The sequence below is a fragment of the Ailuropoda melanoleuca genome, chromosome 5, assembly GCF_002007445.2.
Source record: "Ailuropoda melanoleuca isolate Jingjing chromosome 5, ASM200744v2, whole genome shotgun sequence".
In the NCBI taxonomy this organism is placed as follows: domain Eukaryota; kingdom Metazoa; phylum Chordata; class Mammalia; order Carnivora; family Ursidae; genus Ailuropoda; species Ailuropoda melanoleuca.
In genome coordinates, this window is record NC_048222.1 from 64,942,864 (window position 1) to 64,963,216 (window position 20,353).

The 20,353-nt window shown below is 44.1% G+C and overlaps 1 protein-coding gene across 1 annotated transcript in view; it reads left to right on the plus strand.

The window, feature by feature from the left end:
• FSIP1 (fibrous sheath interacting protein 1) overlaps positions 1-20,353 on the plus strand; it is a 185,367-nt gene that overhangs the window by 152,193 nt on the left and 12,821 nt on the right. Inside the window, 1 exon segment of the mRNA XM_019802523.2 lies at positions 19,793-20,303. Within this exon segment, the coding sequence (XP_019658082.2) occupies positions 19,793-20,303 (511 nt within the window).

The following is a 20,353-nucleotide window of genomic DNA, read 5'->3' on the forward strand; positions in this document are numbered from 1 at the left end:
ACACCCACAAATAAATGAAGCTTTTGCAACACTGTTTTCCCCTTAGCATGGATAATTTCCAACTTTGGGTCATATAAAAAAATCTACCTTTCTTTTGTTGTAACAATGTTTCCTAATAATATAAAGAAGATTCCTGTAGGGGATACTTCTATGTGGGTTGTTTTTTTGTTTGTTTCAATCTGTTTGGCTAGCATATGATTCCTCTTCCCTTGTTTGGGAAATTCCTGACTTTGTGAACCTAAGTGGGATTCAGATCTTGCCTCTCATCATGGAATCTGGGAAGTCCCACTATTTAGTTTCCCAGCAGCCTTTGCCACAGGACATATGCTAGACCTAGCCTAGCAGGCAGCCCCACTTTGAACTAAGGGATGGAGCAGGGAGAGTGGAGAATCCACTCAGTGTGAGCAGTGGTGATAGAAATGTCAGTTTCCCCGGGGAACAGGGGGCAGTAGTCCCAGCCGCGGCATCCTGTCTCGGGTGGTGTGATGCTGGTCAGTAGCTCAGCTAGCTAGCTGAGTGGTCGAGAGGAGGTTGTAGTCTTTTTTTTTTATTTTAAAGATTTTATTTATTTATTTATTTGACAGAGAGAGACAGCCAGCGAGAGAGGGAACACAAGCAGGCTCGGGAGTGGGAGAGGAAGAAGCAGGCTCACAGCAGAGGAGCCTGATGTGGGGCTCGTGAGCCGAAGGCAGACGCTTAACCGCTGTGCCACCCAGGCGCCCTGAGGAGGCTGTAGTCTTGAACCACATGGCAGGAATTCGGTTGTGGTTGGGAGCCTCCTATTGTTCCCGTTTTCCAAAGCCCTTCTCTAGGCTTCTCAGTGATTATGCGAGAATAGTCAACATTGTTTCAGTTAATTTTATTTCTGCTTAAAGCAGCCAGACTCAGTTTTGTTATTTCTATTTGTTTGCAACTAAGAATGCTGATTGGTATGACATTTGACACCAGGAATGATTGTAGGAAATGGAACCGCAGAGAACTGAGGGGAGGGGGCAGGGTTTGGTTGTCTGGCTTAGTTGGAGCTAAAGGTAGTTAAGAATTACAGCCACGTAAGGGGATGAGACTCTTGCGTACCATAACATTCAGTGGCAAATCAGCAAATAAGTCATCTGTGAACTTCAAGAATGAAGTAGGAAGGAGGCTTTGGGAACCAAGTCGAAGCTTCCATCAATTAATGTGAAGGGAAGAGGATGTGAAGGTGTGGCATGGTGTGGTAGCTGCCTCTGACAGTGTGAGACTGCTTAAAGAAAGAGAATATGAGGTCAGATTCCTCAATTTTTTCTCTAAGCATGGATTAAAAACTAGGGACTTGGCTGTGACTTCAGTAAAAAAATATCTCTTTTGTCTTTCGGAGAGGAAAATGTTAAAAGCCAAATGTGGGTTGCCAAATTCGAGTGTCAGTTGAATTCACAGCCTGGTCCCTTGTATTGAAGTTTGGGCATTTAGAGAGAAAGGGTAGGACCCCCGAGAACTATAACAGGGGTATGGTAGGGTTTGGTGAGCTTAGGGTGCCCTGGACCCCAGGGTCGGCAAGCCACCCTTGCCAGCTGCTGCAGCATCTCTGCCCTCTTTGATGAGGCTGTTCCTGTTTTGATTGCATTTTCTGTCACCGAAAGGAGTTGCATGACAAAGTCAGTTTTCCTTATGCCCCTGATGCCCCCTTCCCAGATCTATAACTGAACTTGGATCCCAGCATACTTCAAAATGCCAATGACAAAGTCAGAGATGGAAAGAGGCTTACGGTGCTAAAAATTTGCAAGATTTTGTTAATTAATATTGAAAAAAATCCAGAAACATATATGAGAATAGATTTTGAAGATTCTATGTCCAAGAAAGAAAAATACAATTTTAGAGGGGTTGAATTTGTTCTTATGGGAGCACTTAATCAGAGGTTTTGGATTCAATGTACTAGCATGACTAGGTGACACTGATTCTATTTGTTTCCTTGATTGGTTGACCAAAACTCGGACTTGAGCTCCACTGAGATGCTAGAAATCCCTTTACAGACTGTAGGAGCAAGGAATTCAAACACTCAGGGAGATAAAATTGTTGGAAGGGATATATCTTGGACATTGAATCCCATATTTTAACTATGTCCCTTGAGAGGATCTTGATGAAACTGTCTTCAACAAGAGCTGGAGAGATACACTGATACAGTGATGGAACTGGGAGATACAGTTCTCACTAACATCTTTGGGAAAAATGGCCACTGGTGCTAACAGAAGACACTCAGGTTGAAGCGAGGCTCTCTGACGTTACTAGGGATATTAGGGTTCTGGCACCATGGAGCTTACGTAACAGCACCTTACCACGAGAAGGCAAAGTAGGCAGCGTGGCTACCATAATAGGCAGAAGGATGGGCATTTTAACTGGAACGAACAGCAGGGATCTTCGGAAATGGCTCTTGATAATGGGATCCCTGTGATTGAAATAGATAGGCACTTAGCTATGCTGCTTGATTTTTACAACCCAAAACTCTGGATCTTCTGGCTAACAGGCTTGATTTTAGCCGTTACAATAGGAAATCGTGGCCCCTCACCTAACTCCCAGACAGAGATTAGTTCATAAGCCCAACATCCTTTGAATGGAAGCAAGGTCAAGAACTTGCTAGATGGAGCCTTGCAAAAGAGTCCTGAGTATATTTATTAGAGTAACTGGGGAAAAGGAAATATTAAGACCTAACAGAGATTAGTAGACACTTGTTCTCTACAGGATACAGTCTCTTTACTGGAACAACTCAACACATGCCTCGATATTTGCTATGCATGTCTTTATCCAACAAATGCTTTTTTCCCCTAGACAAGTAAGCAGAGAATACACTAAACAGTTTGTTTTTATCTGATAGCAGCGACAGAGTAACTTCACTGCTTTGCGTCAGACGGTGGCTCTGTGTCACCATTTTGTCTTCGAGTTTGTTGACCATCACCCAGGACACGGTGTTGGTCCAATATATTGTGGCACGTGGAGAGTAGGCTATGGCAGGTGCCCCTGATGTCCTGGCTATTAGCCCGCATATAGTACATCATTAGCTGTCCTGGTTTAAAATACACGTGTGCTAGCAGGAAGGAGACAATCTAGGTGGTCTCCTGGTATCCATGCAACAGTGAAGATCCATTCTCTGTCCCTCCCTCTGACACGGTAATGCTTATCATGTTGTAGATATTTTATTTTGTCATAAGAAATCATCCTGAAGGGCCATATGCTAGTGTGGTGATGAAAATGAATAAAGGGAAAAGTAGCCTAAGAAGGTCACGGTTCCTCAGCAAAAAATGGAATTGCTGGATACATTAAAGTACAAGGTTGCATTTGGACACGGGACTGGTTGGTGAAATCTATACTATGCTCTGTGCAGGTGTTGCCAAGTGAAACTCCTTCAGAGACCAGGAAGGGCATGTGAGATGTATGAAATGCATGAGGGTAGAGAGAAGGCTTGTTCTGAGTGATTAGAGAATATACATATTCTTCTTAAAGGCATTTGAAAGGAATTTTAAAACACTAAACTGTCCAAAAGAAGCATACTGGTTGGTGATACAATGATGACACAAAAGCAAGAAAAATTGATCCCAAATGGTGCAAATCTTACTCATCAAGTGGGAGATAAAATTGTAGCAGAGACTTAAGAAGGATGCTTAGACCATGGTGTGAGCACATCCCCGTGCAGCGCATACCTCTCCAAGAAGAGGCATTTTATTCACTAACCAAGTATTTGTTAAGTTCCCACTAGGTCTAAATGCTTTTCTAAGCTCTGGGGATAGTGGTGAAATGATTAGTCAAAATCTCTGCCTCGTGGAGCTTGAGTTCTAGGGGGAGGAGACAGGCCACAAAGAAATTAGTGAATTATGGAGTATGTGAACGGAGGCAGGCAAGTGCTGCCTAGGTACAGAGAAAAATTAAGCAGGGAAGGGACACTGGAGAGCGAGTCCAGGTAGACACTGCTGGGCGGTCAGGGAAGGGCCCAGTGAGATGACGTTTGATCCAATGCTTGAAAGAGATGAGGGAACGAGTCATGAAGACATCTGAGAGAGAGTGTTTCGGGAAGATGGATGGTGAGGGCAAAGGCCCTAAGACAGGAATATGCCCATCACCTTCAAGGGACAGCAAGGCAGCGGGCATGGTGGGAGGGAGTGGATGACAAGGGAGGTAGGTGAGAAGGACCGAAAGGTGGTAGGGGAACCAAACTCCTGAAGGAGCTTGACTTTTACTCCGAAGGAGCAGGGGCCACTAGAGGTTTCTAAACAGAAAGGCAGCCAATGATTTAACTTCCGCTTTTAAAATTTATTTATTTATTTATTTATTTGAGAGGGAGAGTGAGTGAGAGAGAGAGAGAACGCACAAGCCGGGGGAGGAAGAGAGGGAGAGGGAACAGCAGATTCCTCGCTCAGCAGGGAACCCAATGTGGGGCGCCATCCTGGGACTCCAGGCTCGTGACCTGAGCCAAAGGCAGACGCTTAACCGACTGAGCCACCCAGGCCACTAAGTGGACATGTTAAATAGGAAGTGGGATACGAGTTTACATTTCGAGGAGCGGTGCAGGCCGGAGCCGTACATTCGGGAGTGAGCACTTTGTGGTTGCGTGAGATCACCGAGGTAGCTGGAGGAAGTAGAAGACAGGATGGATTTAAGGCTGAGCCTTGGGGCATTCCGCAGAGGTAGAGAGGTTGGAGAAATGAGGGAAGATTGGCGGAGGAGACTGAGGAGGGGCAGCCAGTGAGGAAGGTAGAAAATCAGGAGGGAGCAGTGATCTGGGAGCCCAGTGAGGAGTCATTGGCTCTGTCTGTGATAGGTCTCGGGGGCCCATGTGAGATGGGGACCAGGAACTGACCGTTGCCTCAGACCTGGGGAGGACATCGGTTCTCAGGACGAGAGCAGTTTTAGTGCGGCTTAATGACTAAGTCCTGTTCGGAGTGGGTTTAAGAGACAATAGGAAGAGACAGACAGACCTGATGACAGGAAGACTATTTTAAGAAATTTTACTGGAAAGAAAATGGGAGACTCAGAGCCGTGGCTGGAGAGGGCGTGTGTAGCAATGAACTTGAGGGTTTCAGCCGATATGAAGGTTGATGCAGCTGGCATCTGACATTTCATACCTAGCACTTAAATATGAAATGTATGTTGATATATATTAGAAGGAAAATTTGCTAAGGCTTTAGTTTTAAAACAATATTAAAATCCCAATGGATCTTCCATTTCATACATTTATTAGTGTTATTAACTACATTTAAAGCTTTTCATCTGCACTGGTGTCACAGTTATAAATTTTTCATTTTAGTATGATGAGTTAGTTATAACACAGTAATTATGCTATGGAAGGACAAACTCATGGTAGTTTATAAATGCACAATTAATTTTAATAAGTCAGTGATGAAAAAGTCCACTGGCTTGATTAACTAGTGAATTCAGTTAAATAATACATTTTAGTAATTAAAAAACCTAGATTGATTAAGTGTCATCAATTGTGTTGGCATTTTATGAAGATAGGCCGTGTGGGGAAGATTTTGAACATTAGAAAAATGGTAATTATAGTAAGGGAATTTACATCCAGCAAATGGAAGTGCTTATCTGACTCCATTTCTTTCTGTGTTTTTATTTTTATGCATTTTGTATATTTCAGCCTGTCATCCTTAAATTGTTATTAAGTGATTGAGGGGAAATTGTGTTTGTGCATACTTGCATATGCATATCCCTGCATAAGTTAAAACATTAATTTGAAATTTGATTAAAAGGAAATAAAGGCTGTTCATTTTTTTGTCTGACTCGAGAGACAGTATTATGTATATTATAAAATCAGAAAGTACAAAAATTTTAAAAGTTGTTACTGCTTTTTCTTCTATTTCTTCAGCCAAGCTATTTTAGGATATTTAATTAGACGATGTTTCTAATGCTATTACACTGAACATCGATTGTACTTGTCAGTCTTGATAACGTCCACATCCCATTCTATATAAGTGATGCAGCACCCCACCTGGTACACAGGTCAGAGCTCCTTCTAGCCCGTCACTGGGAATCAAGAGAAAGAATGTTAATGTGACAAGATCATGATTTATGTCCCTAAAAGGTAGAGACCTTATTTTTGCTTGCTTATTTGAAGTATTTATTTACTAATAACCTTTTGGGGCGCCTGGGTGGCTCAGTCGGTTAAATGTCTGACTCTTGATTTCAGCTCAGGTCACGATCTCAGGGTCCTGAGATTGATCCCCTCGTCGGGCTCTGTGCTGGGTGTGGAGCCTGCCTGCTTAAGACTCTCTTTCCTTCTGCCCCTCCCCCCACCTCCCCCCACTTGGCTCTCTCTAAAAAAAAAAAAAAAGAATCTATTTAAAGAGCCTTTTGAAAAGGCTCTTTCCCTATAAATACTTATGAAAAGAAATGGTTTTCTGCATGTTTGTGAAGCTTTCTATATAAGTGCATGAGTAGCTTCCATAATTAAACCTATCCACAATCAAAGACTGTGATTATTATTTGTTCTGTTTTCATGGCAGACCAAATTAAACCCCTATGTCCGACTTATGGTGAATATCACAGTGATAGGCTCAGAACATCGGCTTTTTATTGCGCTTGGGAATTTTTGTGAATCTGAAGCACTTTTCCTTGGTCAAGGGGTGGCATGAAGTTGGTGACGGCTGGGGGGACAGTCCTTGTTAGCATCATCTTTGCCCACAGGTCTGGGGAGTTGTTGCCTGTGGAGGGTGATATGGAGGGTACCAGAAGTATCCCCTCCCTTCAACCAGTTTGTCTGTCTTCTATCCTTGTTGGGATTTGAAATGTTAAGGAACTCTTAGGCGTTAAAGTATTGTTATCTGGCCTGGCCAAATCATAAGTGAAGGTTCCTCAGTTGATGAAACCGTTATCTTTCAAAGCTGTGTGGGGAGAGCAGGGCCCAGAGGGAGCAGGGCCCAGAGGGAGCAGGACACATGGGAGAGAAGAGACACTTCTCTCCCTGCTTCGGGACCACTGGTGGTTAAGGGGACGGAGTAAGACCACTGAGTTGAGTTTATAGGAGCATGTTGTCCCTGCGGAAGGTGGAGGAGCGCCTAAGGAAGGTTTCATGTAGCCGACAAACCTGTGCCTTGTGTCCATCTTGTGCCATAGGCATGGGGGAAGAGAGATGAGGAGGACCTGGTTCCAGCCTTGAGAAACTGTATATCCGTCAGGGAAGGCAGACACAGAGGGTCCTGTGCTGATGTAACCAGGCAGTCCAGGTTTGGGGGGGGCACAGGGCAGCCGTGACCCACTGGAAGTGGTCACACGTCTTCTGCCTCATGTTTATGAGGTGAAAGTGGTTCTATGGGGTTGCTCTGCTGGATGGTGTTTTCGATGCCAAGTAGGCTGTGAGAGGACATGTCACAGTACCCACAGTACCGTGCTGTCTCGGAGCGCTCCCCTGGAAGGTGGGACCGCGTCAGCTCTTCTAGGCGTCTGTGCGAAGACAGCAGTATGAAAAGCCCTAGCCTTATATTCTGGTTTCATTTTTCGGTAGTTCTGGGCCTTTTAATTTCTCTGAGCCTCATTTTCTGTATCTGTTATATATAGAGAATGATTTCCCAGTTCCTCCCGTTGGGTAATTGAGAGACAGAAATGGGATAACGTACGTCGGCATTCCTGGTATATGGTGGCTAGTCAAGGACTATAAACCTTGTCCACTCCATGGCCCAACCCCAGTGCAGCTGGCCAATGACCAAAGGCAGGTCTGGACACCTGCCTCATAGAGAGGCCGATGACCCTTGGAGGACATGGAAAGCATTATCCCTCCGGGAGAGGGATATCCCTCTTGCCCTGTGGAAGGCAAAATGAAATGCATCATTTAAAAGAGCGTATGCATCAAACTCTTTAGATCTTTCTGAGTTTGGATCCAGTTTACTAAATGGCTTCTTTGTTGGATTTTTAGAGAATTTAACTCCCACAGTTTGGGTCATATCAAAACTTGGAAGTTACTGTTCACAGTATCCGATCCTTATTCTCAGCGGTAGCGTGACTTCACTCTCAGATCGGCAAATGTAAAAGGACAGTTCACTGAGCAGCAATATTAAGAGAGAGCTTCGTGTTTATGTAATAGCGTTGGGCTTTGTGGGCTCTACAGAATGCACAGCGGTAATTAGATGTTTCAGATACATGTCTAGACAGGATAAAGCTTCAGGAGCCCTTGCTCAACCCTGGGAAAAGCTACAGGTCGCCTGCTTGTGACCAGAAAAAGCTCTCCTTGATTAACAAGTTAAACGTGGAGTTAACTCTCCCGCACTAGGTTCACACCCAAGAGGAAAATGAGACCTGATGAGATTTGACAGGACTCGACCAGGCCTGACTTTGTGACCTGATGTGAGGGTGCTGAAAACAGTATCTCCCACATCTCTTTCTACCATCCTGCTACAGGCCCGGATTCCCATTCTTGGAATCACCCGTTTGCTTAAGTCATTCTGATTTGAAGAGGCTCCTGTAAATGTGAGCTTGTCCCTTGGGAGGGCTACACAATGGCTTGCATGGTTCAGTCTTAGAATAATGAGGAAACACATGTTAGGAAAGGTAAGTTTTGATGGGAGGGAAATTTGGAAAGGTTTGGAATTGAGGATACTCTCTGAGGAGGGTGTGCTCAGGTGGAGAGGGCTGACGGGGCGGCATGAGGTCTTAGGGGACCTTCGGGAAGGGAGCAGAAAAAAGAGGGTGTTGGCAAAAGGGAAGTGTCCTGTGAGTGTGAGTGTGTGTGTCTGTGTGCGTGCAAGGGATGAAGCAAGGGATGAACCCGGCTCACCTACGTCCCTGTGTTTCACCACTTATCTTGAGCCCTGACATTATTTTAAGCAAAGATAAAGGTGTCTGGAAACCAGCCCCTTCCCGGGTACTTTCTGGTCACCACAATATTTTCTGCTACTGAAGACTGAATAGTGTCTGCCCTGAAGTGTCAACCTTCCTGCCATGATGACTGAGATTCACATTCCATCCTTCCTTCCTGGGCGCCCCCTCTCCTGGCATCGGATGGCCGCTATAGCCCCCCACTAATCCCTGGAGTGCACGTGACGGTTCACCTGTTGCACATTGTTAACTGTCCGATTGTTTGCAAAGCTCCATTTCCCATATCCCAGAGAGGCCCTCCGAGGTAGGGGCCACCTGAACTTGGAATGTGCGCACTTGGGTCTCAAACTTGCGAGAGGCGTCATCTAGCTACTACCGTGCGCAGCGTCTCAAATCGAAGCCGAGTGTTACTGTTGGCATTCTGGTTCGCAGGGGAATTCTGCTTCCTAGGCATCAGGCAGGGTGCTGGCGGCTTCACGCATGTTTCTCAGGCTCATCGCAAATTGCGAGCTGTTAATATTCCTCCCCGCTAGTGAGGAGCCAGCTAGTTGTTCGAGTTTCTGTTTTGCAGTTTAGAAATTTGAGGTTTTGAGAGGCCCAGTGATTTGTCCGATACAGAACAGCGGAGGGGTGAGAGACCTGGGGTTTTAACTTAGAAATGTCTGCCTCTCTCTACTTCTCCATCCTGTGCTTAAGGCTATTTCCTCTCCATCTGGAGGTTTCTATTTTTTTCCCCCGAAAAGATAGCATGCAGCCTCAGGCACAGTTAACTTGGGGAAACTTTATTTACTGGAACACAAATGGGTGTGGGAAAGGGTGCTGGAGGCACATGTAAGCCAGGGGAGGCTGTCACACATTTGCGTGCTGGCCTAGGCCTGCACTGTGATCCCTTAGTGGATGCTGACATGGAGGAGTCTGCTCCTGCCAACATCCTTAGACCCCAGGCCTGACCTTGAACTCTGCCCACCCGGGAAAGAAGGCGGCCTCCCTTGTTTTTGTAACAAACGTGCCTTAGTCCTGAACACCATACCATCGTGTCTTTTATACCCAGTGTTTGTCATTTTTTTTCTGTTTATCTTGACCCTCGAACCTAAGCTGTGATCTTGACTTTCTCTCCTTGGCTCCAGTCCATATTCTCCCTCCAGCTGTGCTGCCTCTGGCTGCCCTGGGCAAATGTCCTCCCAGGCCTCCGAGGGATTTTCTCCATTGACCCTCCCCCTTGGGTGGTGCCCTGCTGCTCTCGTTCCACAGTGCCAGAATGAACAGCCACGAAGCTGTGAGCCCTAAGGCTCCTGAGGCAGCACTTTGCCTCCTGTGGCCTTGACAGTGCTGGTGCTAGCCCTGCAGTCCCTGTCCCTGGCTTTTACTGCCCTGTGAGCCTCTGACCAGTTCGTGGAGGCTGCGGTGGAGCTCTTGGCCCAGTGCTTCCGGGCCCATCCTGCACGGCTCAAGAACCCTACCAGGACTTGGGAGCTGTTGCTTATCGTGGCCGTCTCCGTCCGGAACCATCTAGAACAGCAAAATCGGAGGCAAAAGCTTATGTGCTATCACTTAACTCGTGAAAGCAACACTAGAGAAGTGGGGAAAAGGAGTAAGACAAAGAAGGAGGGAGAATAAATATGAAAGATGTATTATGGATCTGGCTACTGTTTGTTAACAAATATAGTTGTTTGTCTGATCTTATGGGATATCTTCGGGGCAAATCCATGATGGTGACTACATTTTATAGCCATTCTTCCCCGGAGAGGAGGAGGCAGGGTTTTATTCCCTGGCTCCTCTCCGCTCTTGGTCAAAGTCTGCTCCAAGGGCAGGCTTGTACATGTAGTTTGCAAAGCCTAGGAGTGGCCAGCTGACCCTATCACACCTTGCTAGCAAGTCGCACCTTGGCAGCAATAAAGTTGTGGATGGCCGGCCAGAGGCCCATGGTGTGCTCATTGGTGGCACGAGGGGCTATGGCACTGACGTCAGTAGTGATTCCGGATCCGTAGCTGTGGGGGCAGCGCAGGCTGTGCTAGGTCCGCTCAGCCCAGCATCAGGCAAGTGCACAGATCCGGGTGATGGTTAAATTGAATCCGGTCACGCTGGAGCATTTTAATGTCAGCGCAGCTTAGTTCCTGGGCTGGGCTTGTTTGTGCTTCTGGGAAACTTCTTGTCTATGCAAGGAAATCTTCAGTTTCTCTTTCCAGTTCCTAGGGTTGAGCATGTCTCAGAGGGGATAGTATCTCTTAGGTGGGTGGGGTCCAGCTGAGTGTTCTCTCTGGGCGGGTGGGGAGGCAGGATCTGGATAATGCTACAATAGAGATACTTCTCACAGCAAGAGGAAGACGCACGGTCCTCAGAGCAGCTGACAAATGTGGCATTGATCATGTGCTGAGGGCCTGTGTCTCTGGAAAGAAGTACTCATGGTCAGAGGCTGGAGATCTTATCCGATCCATCGGAAGGCCGTTATGAGGCCAGTTCCTACCTTCTAGGCCATGCGTATCTCCACCTTGTTTCAGCTCTAGCAGATGGCCTCCTCCGTGCCCTTCTGCACTGGGTGATCATTTATCTTCCTTAACACCTGTCGGATATGCTCCCTGACCTGGCCTTAATGAGCCCCTGTTGGGGGTGGTCCCATAGTGACCACAGCTGGCCCAGACAATGCCTGTTGAAGATAGCAGAGACAGAGTTCTAAGGTCACCTCCTCTTCAGTTGGGAAGCTAAGATGATGTCAAAGGAAGTACTTAAATTTCTAGAGAGACAGCCCTGTGGCCATACAGAAGTTCTTCATGTTTTGATTATACTGAATTTCTCTAACTTGACTCATCTTCCAGGTGACCTCCTACAAAATCAAGGTGAGGCTTGATCTGGACTCTGGCCTAGGTTGAAGCATTTAAATAGCTAATGGCCTTCTTGACTTCTGATCCCATCATGGCCTCCCTTGACCCAGCTTATTTCTACGTAGTAAAAATAGACTTTTAAACTGAGAGTAGGGAAGACCATGCAAATGATTTGCATACTTGTTACTATCCAATAAACCAGCAATCTTGCATAGGAGGGAGAGTTAGTTGCTCTGCAAGGGACACACTGGATATACTTCCCTGGGGGGTGGGGTGGGTAGGTGGCTCAGCCCACCAGAAAAAGTGCTCTGTATACACACTTGCTATCTTCATTTTCAGCACCCTCCTGGCCAAGCTTAGTTTTGCTGGGAGTGTGTGGGTCCAGAGCTGGACCCTGAACCTTGTTTCTGGAAATGATGTGGTAGATATGTGACCAAAGGGCCATTCCAGCAACTTGCTCAGAACAAGGGGAAGCTGGGGGCACCTGGGTGGCTCAGTCGTTAAACGTCTGCCTTTGGCTCAGGGCGTGATCCCAGGGTCCTGGGATTGAGCCCCGCATCGGGCTCCCTGCTCCGCTGGGAGCCTCCCTCTTCCTCTCCCACTCCCCCTGCTTGTGTTCCCTCTCTCGCTGGCTGTCTCTCTCTCTCTCTGTCAAATAAATAAATAAAATCTTAAAAAAAAAAAGAACAAAGGGAAGCTGATCCAAGAGGACTCGCTGTCTCTACTGCTGGAGAACAGCAGCTGCTGGCAGCCCTCAGATGAAAAATTCCCACAAAACAGGAAAATTAGAGCCCCTTCTCAAGTCATCCTGTTAGAAATCAGAGGAGTGAAATTGGTCTGGCTTTCCTTTGAGCACATCTGCACCCTTCTGACTAGGTCACCAACTGAAGCTGAGCTCCTGGCCCCTTTTCAAATTGCAGGAATTGAGAATCCCATTTCCTGCTTCTAGTTCTTCCCATCCATGCTCACCCTTCCCTTCTGCACTGGGATCACGCTGCATTCCCGCCCCTCTCATCCTTGTAGAGAGAAACTGGAAGTCTGGATTCCTGATGCCAGGGACACCTGCTCTGGCACCTGGGCTAAGAAGAACCATTACAGAATGTTCTGGGCTATGACAGCCTTTCACCAGGCAAGCCCACCAGGCAAAACCTTCCAGGCCCTGCCTCGCCCAGCTGTTTGGGGAAGATCAGTGGCTTGAGCAAGGGCGATGTCCTGTTCTGCATGGTCACTTTGATATGCCAGGCCCCACATAAAAGCAGCCTTCCAACACCACCACATCATTCATGAACTCATCTCAGAGCCACTTGCCTTGACCTATTTCACACTCCCTATTATTCTATCCACAGCGCCTCCCGGCTTCTGACCTGGGGGCTGACTCACTTTCCTGTTTACAGCCTGGCCTCAACCCTCATTCCTAATGTTTTACATAGTTTCTCTGGCAGTGACCTTTGCTTCCCTTTTGACTAGAATTCAGATTCTCCTCTGGCCAGGCAACTTCTGACTATTCTGGGTAAAGGTATGCCAGATCTCACCTGGCCCCCAACACCCTTGGTCCCTGCTGCGGCCTCCTCAGAGCATTGCACCTGCCAGACTGGCCATCATATGATTGGGGTAGCCTCAGTGTGAGAGAGGAAGGTAGAAGAATAGAATGGAGGAGGGAAGGAGCGAGGGAGGGAAGAACAAATAAGCCCCTTCCTTCTGAAAATTTAGCGCTATTGATGCAGACTTTAAAAGAAGCGCCGATCATTTTACCCCCATGATTCTTAGATTTGCTCAATCTCAAAGAGTCACGGCAAGTGATATGAACCTTTTGAGCCTATATGAGCCTGCTCGGATCATATAGATCGTGCTTGGGAGTGCTGTTCTGTATTCCACTGAAAGTCCAACTTACCATTCTCTCTGCAACTGAATATTTTCCAACAAGTAATTCTTTTATTTATCAATGAACTATTCAATGAGTACTCAGATTAAGTGAGATCGGTGAAGTATGGAAACACCGTGATTGCTCATCAATGAAGTTGGCTATATACAACATCATTGTCAGGTCCCTTTCTGATTCTATACATATGGTAGATTTATTTTGAAGTTCCTGCTCTGCTCCTGCCTTCTTCTTTGAGAAATCTCCCTTACCCGCAGCCCTGCCAAAAATACCCCACGTTCATACCATGTGACCCTCACCACAGGTGATTGGACTAGTGATGAACACTCGAAACTGATATCGTCAGTCCTTCATCGAGTCAGTGACCAACCAGGTCATCTTGCCTGAAAATGTGAGCTAATGGACATAGAGGTCATTGCCAGTCATTGGTGGGTGCTAGACCCTTGAGGTTATGTTGGATAGAACCAGAGTCAGTTCACGCTCCATAGGCAACCTGGGGTTGTGAGAGAGCAGAAAGCATTAGTAAGCAGAGACAGCTTGTTTGCAGAGGGGAGGGTGCATCAGACAAGCAGGGAGTTAAGACACCACAGGGACTAAGAGACAGCCCACGGAATGGGAGAATATATTTGCAAAGGACACCACAGATAAAGGACTGGTATCCAAGATCTACAAAGAACTTCTCAAACTCAATGCACGAGAAACAAATAAACAAATCATAAAATGGGCAGAAGATATGAACAGACACTTTTCCAATGAAGACATACAAATGGCTAACAGACACATGAAAAAATGTTCAAAATCATTAGCCATCAGGGAAATTCAAATCAAAACCACACTGAGATACCACCTTACNAAACTACTACTTAGGTGTTGCTGGCAGTGGCTGCAACAGAGAGTTGTAAACTTTTATCTTGGCAGTTAAGGAAAGGGTAGACTGTTTTCTTCTAGCTTAGTGAAGTAGAGCTTGATGTCATTGAAAGCTATTTACATCCATACTCTGGTTGTTAATCATTTAGGACATTCTGGCTTTTCACTCTTTTCTCTCTTGTGGTAATCATATTGGCTGTAGTGTGTGTCCTTAGGGACTCTGCATTTGTGGGGGAAAAAACCCTCACAAAAAGCCCAACATCAGGTGTAAGCTTACATCAAAGGGCAAGATTGCCTCTGCTTGTTTATAATAGTGGACTTCTGGATAATCTGCACCAGAGACATAATCTTGATTGCCTTGTCAACAAATTCAGTGCCCAAATGACTGGAGATTTTTATGGCTGGGGAAACTCCAGATAAATAGCATCGGAGGAGAGGCAGGAATGAAGGTGAGGTCATTCAGTCTGTGATCCGTCTCCAGCAATTACAAGCTGCACTCCTCGTCAGATTTAGCGCCTACACCAAATTGGTATTTACCTGGGTGGAGAAGTGCAAATAGTGGGTACCCTGGGAATGGAGTTGGGGTTGTCCTTTTTTTTTTTCTCCTGAAATGAGCTGAAAGAGAGGGTACTGTGTAAGTTTGCATAAGATACTAAACTAGTCTGGGTAATAAAATTCAAAGTTAGGTAAGATACTCTAAGGGAAGAGGTTTCATACATGAGGGAATGGACAGAAAAATGAATGTCCGGTGGGAAAAGGATAGAGAGTGGTAGAGGGAGAACTCATTTATAGTGAGCGGGTTTGTAGTCTAGCAGTTAGGCACATGGGCTCTGGACCTTGACTACATGGTTTCAGATCCCGGGTTTACCATTTAGTGACCATGGACAGGTTACTTGATTTCTTGGTGCTTCTCTTTCTTCATCTATAAAACGGGAATAACGAGAGTACCTACCTCATAGGTTTGTTGTGGAGATGAACGGAATTGATACATGTCGTGCACAGAGGAGTGTCTGGCCCAGAGGAGGCGCCTAATAAATGCTGTTACTAGTCTGTAAGACGTCACCAGGTGTGTCAGCAAGACCAGCGAGAGGCATGAAAATGAGCACCACAAGTATTCTCTCTTCTGGTTCTGTCGAGAAAATCCAATCTGTTTACTCTTTGACTCTGGAATGCGTGTGCTTTGGCTAAAACAAGAAAGAAGGTGCATAAAAGGGCTACTAAAATGAGGATGGGAAGAGAGGGGCTTTCATAGAAGGAGAGTAAATAGATTGGGTTTTGGTCTGGAAAAATGAAGACTGAGAAGCACTATGATGAATTTTGTGAAAGGAATAGCATGAATAAGAACTTGTTTATGAAATACTGGAAAATTAGAACTGGCGTGAAAGATGAATACTTTGAGGTGAATACTTGAACAGATGGTTACTTGACGGTGCTTGCTCTGCGTCATTCAGTTACAGAGCTCATCAGCTCAGGGGTTTCAAAGCAATCTGGATGAAGAGTATGGGTTATCAAAGGTCGTTAGGGACATTTGGGATAGAGCCCTAGTTTAGTCCAGCGCAGCATGTGTAAATAACTTCTGCTAACGTACTATATAGCTGTTGCAAACCGCTCAGCAACCTTAATTCACTTGACTCCCACAACAGCAAGTTCTTGAGTTTATACCGTGGGCAAGTCTCTGCAGGGAATCCAAAGATGAGAAAGATCGCTCATGGGGAAGGTTCTGATCTGCGTTGCCACCCAGAAAACACTGTGATCAAATGAACTTAATTTGAAGGTTTAATACAGTTGGTTCACTTTTACTTAGAGTCTTGAGACCAGGGAATTTTTGCTTTATTCTTTGAGTTCAGAATTGGTACTGTGAAGAAGTTAAGGAAATAAATGTTCCCTTTTTGTTATTGTTTTGCTTTCATAAATTCTATCAAGGTGATACTCTAATGTTAATAGAAAGTTTATTCTTTCTTGTATTTTTATTCTGAAAGCGGTTATTCATAAAAATCAATTTTAGGGCTAGAGGTTACTTTAGAGACCATCTTCTTCAATGCCTCCTTTCAGCACTGAAGGAGATGGGTCCCTTGGGTTGACATACATCAGGTGGCCAAGCTTGGACCAAAGCCCAAGCTCTAATCTTCTGTGTTTTCTTTCCCATCAGGCTGCTTCCCCCAAGGATCAGGGTGATTGTAGTTGAGCTTCTTTCTGTGTACACACAGACGCAGATGTGCTGTGTTTTATGCTGGAGCGCCCAGAAGCAGATTTACTGTGAAGCCAGCAAAGCTTAAGCTTTAGGACCTCTCACTTGTACGAGCCTCGAGTGGGGAGAGGAAGCTAGGTTGTAATCAGGAAACATTTCTATATAAACACTTCTGGTAAATGACCTAAAGAGATAATGGAAGAGATGGATTTGACTTTCCAAGGCTCCAGTAATGTATTGTGATCTTTCTCACATTCTAAGAAAAAGAAACTTGCTTTTGGACCTATTTCCTACTTGCCATTTTGTATTCTTTTTCTTAAAGAAGTATCCTCTTCCTGCTGCGAGATTGTAAATTTCAGGTTCCATGAAACCTCAATTTGCCTCTGATGCCCAAAGATATAATTGGTTAGAAATTTCATTTTAATATTTCAGATTTTGATTTTTGAATTAATTTTTATTTAAAAACGTAAATACACTTGTTATTTTTATTTTTTATTTTTTAAGTTAATTTTAACCTTTGTTATAGTTATAAAATAAAGAAGAAGTTGTGTTAAAAGGTTGTAAACAAAAAGTGTAGCTCCTTGACCCATCCTTCCCCATCCCTTAGTTTTGCTCTCCAGAGTCAAGCATTTTTAATTCCTTTAGGTATTTCCCAACTGCTTACCTCCATATTGTTTAATAACTTGCTATCTCAATTGATCAGTTTTATATCAATTTACAATAATATAAAATTTTATATCAATAATACAATAGTATTGTATTATTATTCAGTTGTATGTTGGCTTCCTGTAATGGATTTAACTTTAATTCTAAACATCCCTATTTTCCCCAAAATAGTCAAATCACAATTTTTGGTTACCTCCATCATCACTATTTATATTATGATGACCATGTAAATATTATTTACAGCAAAAGCAAGTAGAATCCTATGGTATCATTTTTTTTAAGAGGCTGTGCGGGGAGGGGCAGAGGAAGAGGGAGAGAGAGAATCTCAAGCAGGCTCCGCGCCCAGTGCTTGAGCCCAACCCAGGGCTCTATCCTACAACCCCTGAGATCATGACCTGAACCAAAAGCCAAGAGTCAGATGCTCAACTGACTGAGCCACCCAGGCGCCCCCTACGGTATCCTTTCTTGTGCAACTTTTTATTTGTCTTAATGTTAATAATTATCTCATTTTCTTTTGCTTAATATTCTGTGTTACCTATCTGAAACACTACCTCTCCTTTCTTTTTATATAGCTTTTCGTTTTCCCCAGAGTCTGTAATTGCTATGTTTCCCCTTTTACTTAATTTTCTGTGCATCTAGCCAAATAGATTATCAGAACTACCAAACATCTATTTTATCAATATTATTTGTGGAAGTGGTCAAATATATCAGGTAATCTACCAATCTTCTTCCTCTCTGCCCCCTCCCCCAGACCTCCTTGCTTAATACATCATCCTCCTTCTCCAGTTTAAAGTGATTTTTTTTCTAGTGTCTGGAAATTTCATATGATAAGCCTTTGGTGAGGATGTTTTGTGAAAATGACACTCAACGGGCCCTTTCTAAATCTCAGGGAATTGTCTACTCATTAGAAGCAATTTTATGTAACAGTTTCATATAAGCAGATTTTGACAGTGTGTTTTAAATATCTACTACCATACAAGGACTGGCTTCATTTTATAGTTAACTAGGTTTTCGAAGGGAATTCTCCTAATAATGGATAAAATACCACATCTGGATGCCTGAAACGTCTGGACATTAAAAGTAGGATTTGCTAATATGTAATTCAACTCCTATTTTTTGACGTGTAAATTAACCTTAGGGTGAATTACCTAAATTTTGGATCCTAGATAATTATTAAGAATATATTCCCAATTTCTAAAATATATATATATGTATATTCCCAATTTCTTGTTACTCTCAAACTCGTAATAGCAGTTGCCACTATGAAAGCTAGTTTTTAATATATGGAAGTTAAATATAATTTTACAACATAAAATACATTTTAAAAATTTGTTTTACATACTATTTTTTGTTAGCTGCATTAGAAACATTACACAAATAGGGAATTAACTACACTAGTTCCAATAACACCATCCCTCCCTGATACTTTATACATGCAGAATATTTGGTGAATTCTGACTGGGTCCTACTAAGTAGGGCAATAGCATTGTTTTACTTTACTGAAGTAGAAATTAAGGCCATCGTAATTCATGATTAGGTTTTCTTATGGGGACTTTTGTTCTTAGATGAGGTATAACCCTGTAAAGGAGAATTAGTGTTTTCCTAAATAATCCACTACATAAATCAGGAATGGCGCTGATTCTTTAGAGAAGGAGAAATTATTTTCAGTGTTTTTCAGTATAGTTTAATTCCATTCCTTTTGAGATTGATGCAATTCAAGAATTCAGTTGAATTCTTGTGGAACATAGCTCTATACTTTCATTTGATTTATTTTATTTCCTGAGAACATCATTAGAAGAAAATGTTTTTGAGTCCTTAGGATCTTGGTTGAAACGCTCAGCCCTGATAGCCTTTACAAGCAGAGATTAAATGTCTGTGATCAAATCCTCCTCCCAGAATGCACTGTTATGGGAATGCCCCTGACCTCTGTCTAGACCTGTAGTGTTGAAGCAACTACCCATCTCCGGATGTACCGACCCTTCGCCCTTCCTTTTCCGGCTTCAGTCGTATTGTCCACTGAAAGTTGGGGACAGACAGGAGTGGTAAATCCCCAGGGGCAGGTGTAGGCTGACTTGCTCGCCTGAGGTTTTGTTTTTTGTTTTGTTTTTTTTTTCCCAGATTTTTAAGAAATTGGAGGTGATGGGGGTTTGCACTGAGGAATGGTGGAAAAGAGAGAAACACCTGCGGGAGACTATGGCAGGATTTCTAGCTGTTTATCAATGGGTGGTTTGCCCTGCCTGATGTCCCCAAACTTATGAAATTGAAAATGCTTTTCTAATATCTCCATTTCAAGTTACTTCTTCCTGTAGAGAGAGGTAGTGGTTAATTTGGAGCAGTAACTTATTTCCATCAGGACTGAGGGCATTTCCCCTGGATTTTGGTAGGCATGATGGATTCTAAAGCTATTCTCTAGGGATGCTGTGCATTTCTTCTGAAATTCTGGATCCTTTAAAATGAATGATTTTGCTATTTGGGTGTTTTGTGTAAGGGATTTCCTGGCACTTGCATTTATATTGCATTACTGGAACTTATCAAAAATAAGTGTGTGTACTTGATCAATTGACTATGAAAACATTTGGTTTGTTTCATCAGTTAGACTCAACATCACTTCTCTCTGAGGAACAGTTAAGGTGTCTTCTGGATGAATGCACGCTCAACCAAAAGTCCATGAGTAGACTTCCTTCAGAAAGAGAAAAGGAAGACATTGAGGATATAACACCTGAGGCCCCCCATCTTTCCAGATCCATCCTCTCTGAGCTCCTAAATGGATTAGAAACAAAGGTCAAAAGCACAGAAGTGAAAGATGCAGATATGCCTGAGAATGAGGAATGTGAAACACACGCAGGCTACTATCTCACCAAAGCCTTGACTGGGCATTACATGTCCCAGGCTCTTGTCATCGAAGAGGAGAATTTGAAATGCCTCCAATTTTCCGAGGACGAGGTTATTACTGACACAAAAGACTACTTTATGTCGAAGACTCTTGGCATTGGAAGACTGAAAAGGCCTTCTTTCTTGGATGATCCACTGTATGGCATCAATGTGAGTCTTTCATCCGAAGACCAATGTCTGAAAGTCAGCCCTCCAGAGAAACCAGAAACAGGTAAGGCTTGGAGAATGTGTATTTGGTGAATCATTATTACTTGGCATCTC